Raw genomic sequence first — 4,705 nt, 5'->3', positions numbered from 1 at the left:
CTCCGATGCTGGGACAATGGGGCACACAGCCTGGAATTAGAAGACAGGGAGGCCAAGCAGCTGGGATCCCTGTTCAGAAAAGGACTCATTGACAAGGTGATTGGAAAGAAGTCTCAAGCCCTCAGCCTCTGGAGGCCACTTCTGTCAAGTGTGGGGGAAAGGTACCCGTTCAGTGAAGATGTCATGTGTTGGCCAGGCAAGTGGATGACCACAGAGCAGAGTATGCAGTGTTTGAGGGGATCAGCCATGTGAGAGATGAATTACTATGATCCTGATGATCTGCAGCTACCCACCAATCCTGATGAAGTCCAATGTTCCTCACCCATGTGGTGTAGGTCTGTGTGGAGTGCACCAGCATCATATGCCAACTGCCTGGCAGTAATAGATTGGGGAAAGGAAGAAGCACCTACAGCGGCTGATGGGTCTGGCAAACTCCTGTGGGGGTGCCCTGTGGGGGTGGTTGCAGCAATGGAAACAAAGCAACTGGGAGTGCAGAGGCAAAGCCATCTGGCCATGATGTAGATAGTGAGCAAAAAGGGGTGGATATTATCCTGGTTCTGGTCAGGCCACAGTTATCTCACCTGTGCTGGCTGCTTGGGGAGGTTGAGTTAGCCCTGGCTGTTTTCCACACCACCTGACAGCACTTCTCCATAAAGGAGCTGGTTTGGGCACCACTCCTGGGTGCCTCCAGGGCAGTCTGAGTGCAGCTGGGGTGTTGGGTTGGTCCTCCTGTCCTGCAGCACTCTGTAATCCTCAGGTGGGTAAGGTACTCTGTGTTCTCACCGGGTATGAGTGTCATGGGCTGTTTATTGTTCTAGTTTCATGGTGCTTTTTTCAGTGATCTCTCCTTATCCCAACCAACAGAGGCTCTGTCTCTTTCTCCTCTGGGAGTGAGCCAGTGGTGTGTGGTGCTGAGACACTGTTTGGGGCTGAACTACCACAAGCATTTACAGCACTCTCTCCTCTTTTTATTTATTTTCTATCTTGTCCTTTAATGCCTCTTGCTGAGGCACCACAAGTCAGCTGAGGCTTCTACACGCATGAATTAACCACTCACACATCAGAGCTTCACTTCCAGCAGACCCTGGAACAACCCTCTGTGGTTTTACAAAGAGAAACCTCAAGAACTTTTCCAACCAGAGCTGATCTGCTCCTTCTGATCTTGTGATGTTCTGCATCAGGGGATAATCACAACAGGGGGTAGAACCAACACATCGTCCTGTTTTGTGACCAATCCAGCACTGGTGACACATGATAATTTATTCATTGCTGCCCAGTGCTTGCACAGCATCAAGGCCCTTCCTGATTCACATGGTGCTGCACTAGAAAGTAAGCTCAGGGAGCACTGGTTGTTGTGAGGGAGGACTGCCAGGGCAGCTGCTGCCAACTGCCCAAAAGAATCTCCCATGCATGATGACATCATCAGTGAGCAGGGTTAAACCTCAACACCCGCACATCAAGGGAATTCAGACATGACTGGTGGAGCAGCAGTGTCAAGGAGGAGGCTTTGGGCGTTCTGAGGGATGCCACAGCAGCCAGGGCTGCTACACAGGAACCTGGCCATGAGCACGTTGGGCAGCACTGGGAGCAGTACGGCCACCCAGGCAAAGGCACTCACTGTCAGTTTGACTCAGCACTGGTGTGGACACCAGCAGAGTGTCCAGGAGTGGGAGGTCCCCAGCTCAGGACGAGTGTGGAGGAACAGTCACGAGGTTGAGAGAAATTCTGCTAAGATAGGGTTAGATGTCTTGTGTGGAGAGGATGAGAGATCTGGGCTTCTTTAGCCTGGGGAAGGGGAGTCTGAGGAGAGTATAGGGGTAGCTCCAGAGAGATTGAAATTTCCTTTTCAAATGAATGGCAATTAAAACTAGAGGTGCAGATGGGTTATAAGCATGGAGAAATGCCATTCTGAGGGTAGTGCTGTGGTGTTTGGAGTTACTTGGTGGAAGTGTGGATGAGCTGGTGGCTTTGTTTTTCTGGGAACAGCTGGTGAGGAGGGGGAGACAGCAGTACAGGCAGGGACATGGTGGGGTGAGAACAAGGTGGGGAAAGGGTTTGGGTGCCTGCAGCCTGCAGGGAAACAGGCACAGGCGTCGGGCAGTGTGAGATGGGCTGTGCTGCAGATGGGCAAAAATGCTGGCTAGGCTGAAAGGGCCTGATAGAAATGCAGACTTTTCCCCCTTGTCTACGACTGATGGCCCTCCAACAGAGGCCTCAGAGGAGACCCATTGTCCTCACAGTGATGGAGCATTGTTGCCTACTTGAACTCAACGTAGGGAGGCATCCATGTGTCATACCCCTGTCCTTCCCTTGGCATCACACTGCCCACATCCCATGTAAGAGCCCTGAGACACAGGTGAGGGTCAGGATCTCCATGCCCAGGGGCTGGGGGTCAGTGCTTGGCATTTCTGCTTCATCAGACCAAGCCAGGGTGTCCTCAGCATCAGAGCTGCCTGTGTTTCGCCTGTGTTTGTCCTCATGGCCTCCACTTGAGAGGTGTAAGATGTTCATGGGGAGGCTTTGTCAGGAATGGCTCCCAGTAGGGCCCATGAATGCTTCAAGGTACTTTGGGCATTAGGTCTGACTGACATTTTCAGAGGTTTTTTCAGTGTCCTCTTAGTATCTGAGGTCTGCGGACTCAGAAGAAAATATACAATGGGACTCATGAAAATACAGAAAGCCTTAAAAAGCATATCTGTTCAAGTCCTTTTCATTAAAAAAATCCAGACTTCTACAAATAATTAGATTTCAGTTAGGTATTTAATGATGGACAGTTCAAAGGAATATTACAATGGAGACTATTTTTCCTTCACGGGTATTTTCTCTCATGGCTCAGTTGATAGAAGAAGTGACAGCAGCATTCTGTGATGGATATGGGTCTGCTAAGGAGATCTGGACAGGCAGGAAAAGCAGTCTCTGGAGATCCAACCCTGCATGGAGAACCTTTCTCTTCCCCAAGACCAGCAGGTCCCTCACTGGCCTCCTGGGACTCCCAACACTTTTCCTGGCATCATCTGTGCTCACAGGCACAGACAGATTTCTCTGACAACAAACAGCAGTTAAACATGACACAGTTCAATACCCATGAAATCTCTCTCCTCAGCTGCTGCTACGGCCAAGCAGCGTGTGAAGGGGGTCAGCTTTCAGAGGAGATTCTCTCCCAGAACAATTTCAATCAGATACATAGAAAGGTCACTTATAAACACACTGACTTGCTGACAGAACAGTTCATTAGACTGCTGAAAGATGGGACATTTTCCAACTCTCTGAACCTCAAAGCAGCAACCGGAGAGCTGAAGGGCATCTGAATGTCCAAGGAGCAAGTGGGGGTGGAAACCTTTGATCAAAGTTAAGTGCATACCTCCAGGTAGCCTGCAGAAAGTACGTCCTTAGTCCTTGAACACAAGACCTAGAGATACTGCATTAGGAATAGGATAAATGTGGACAATGTTATTATGGCTTAGAAAATATAGAAGGAAAAATAAAAACCTAAAATCCTTACTAAATACAGACTGGACCTAACGTGTTAGTTTGCAAGATGGATGTAGAAGAGAATGAGCAGTTTATTGCTGCTAAGAAACATCCAGTCATCAGTTTCAACACGGCATCCTTGAGCTCCTGATTCCTCAAGCTGTAGATCAGCGGGTTCACTGCTGGTGGAACCACCGAGTACAGAAATGACACTACAATATTTAAAAAAGGAGGGGAGATGGACGGAGGCTTCAGGTAGGCAAAGAAGGCAGTGCTGAGAAACAGGGATACCACAGCCAGGTGAGGGAGGCAGGTGGAAAAGGCTTTGTGCCGTCCCTGCTGCGAGGGGATCCTCAGCACAGCCCTGAAGATCTGCACATAGGACACCACAATGAACACAAAACACCCAAAACATAAACAGACACTGACCACAATGACTCCAATTTCCCTGAGGTAGGCATCTGAGTAGGAGAGCTTGAGGATCTGGGGGATTTCGCAGAAGAACTGGTCAACAGCATTGCCATGGCAGAGGGGCAGTGAAAATGTATTGGCTGTGTGCAGCACAGCGTTGAGAAACCCACTGGCCCAGGCAGCTGCTGCCATGTGGACACAAGCTCTGCTGCCCAGGAGGGTCCCGTAGTGCAGGGGGTGGCAGATGGCAACGTAGCGGTCATAGGCCATGACAGTGAGAAGACAGAACTCTGCTGTGATCAAAAATACAAAGAAAAAGAGTTGAGCCACACATCCTGTGTAGGAAATGGCCCTGGTGTCCTGAAAATAATTCACCATGGATTTGGGGATTGTAGCCGAGACACAAACAAGATCAATAACAGCGAGGTTGAGAAGGAAGAAGTACATGGGGGTGTGGAGGTGGTGGTCACAGGCTATGGTGATGATGATGAGGCCATTGCCCAGGACAGCAGCCAGGTAGATGCCCAGGAAGAGCCAGAAGTGCAGGAGCTGCAGCTCCCGTGTGTCTGCAAAGGCCAGGAGGAGGAACTGGCTGATGGAGCTGCTGCTGTTGGACATCTGCTGCTGTCAAGTGAGGGGACCTGTCAGAGGAGGAAAAGGCAAAGAGAAATTAGGGAATCTTTCTTTGAGGAAAATCCCTTCCACTACTTATGGAATGTCCTCAGGTTGACTCCGTATTCAGGGAGAATTCTGTCAGGTCCCTTTTGGGAGGTCTGCTTTGTGCTGGCTTGGGTCTACCACTGCTGGAAAGACCAAAGTCCTT

The 4,705-nt window shown here is 49.9% G+C and overlaps 1 protein-coding gene across 1 annotated transcript; it reads right to left on the bottom strand.

Annotated features, from left to right (window-relative positions):
* Positions 1-3,501: 3,501 nt before the first annotated feature.
* LOC311200881 (olfactory receptor 14A16-like) lies at positions 3,502-4,500 on the bottom strand (the record flags this gene model as incomplete). Its single annotated transcript, XM_084275184.1, has 1 exon — positions 3,502-4,500. One exon carries the CDS (start codon positions 4,498-4,500, stop codon positions 3,502-3,504), a length of 999 nt encoding a protein of 332 aa, XP_084131310.1.
* Between the last annotated feature and the right edge of the window lie 205 nt (positions 4,501-4,705).

The sequence above is a fragment of the Gallinula chloropus genome (assembly GCF_964237585.1).
Source record: "Gallinula chloropus genome assembly, chromosome: 25".
Classification (NCBI taxonomy): Eukaryota; Metazoa; Chordata; class Aves; order Gruiformes; family Rallidae; genus Gallinula; species Gallinula chloropus.
Note: the sequence above shows the minus strand (reverse complement) of the source record. Positions and strands in the feature narration are given on the sequence as shown.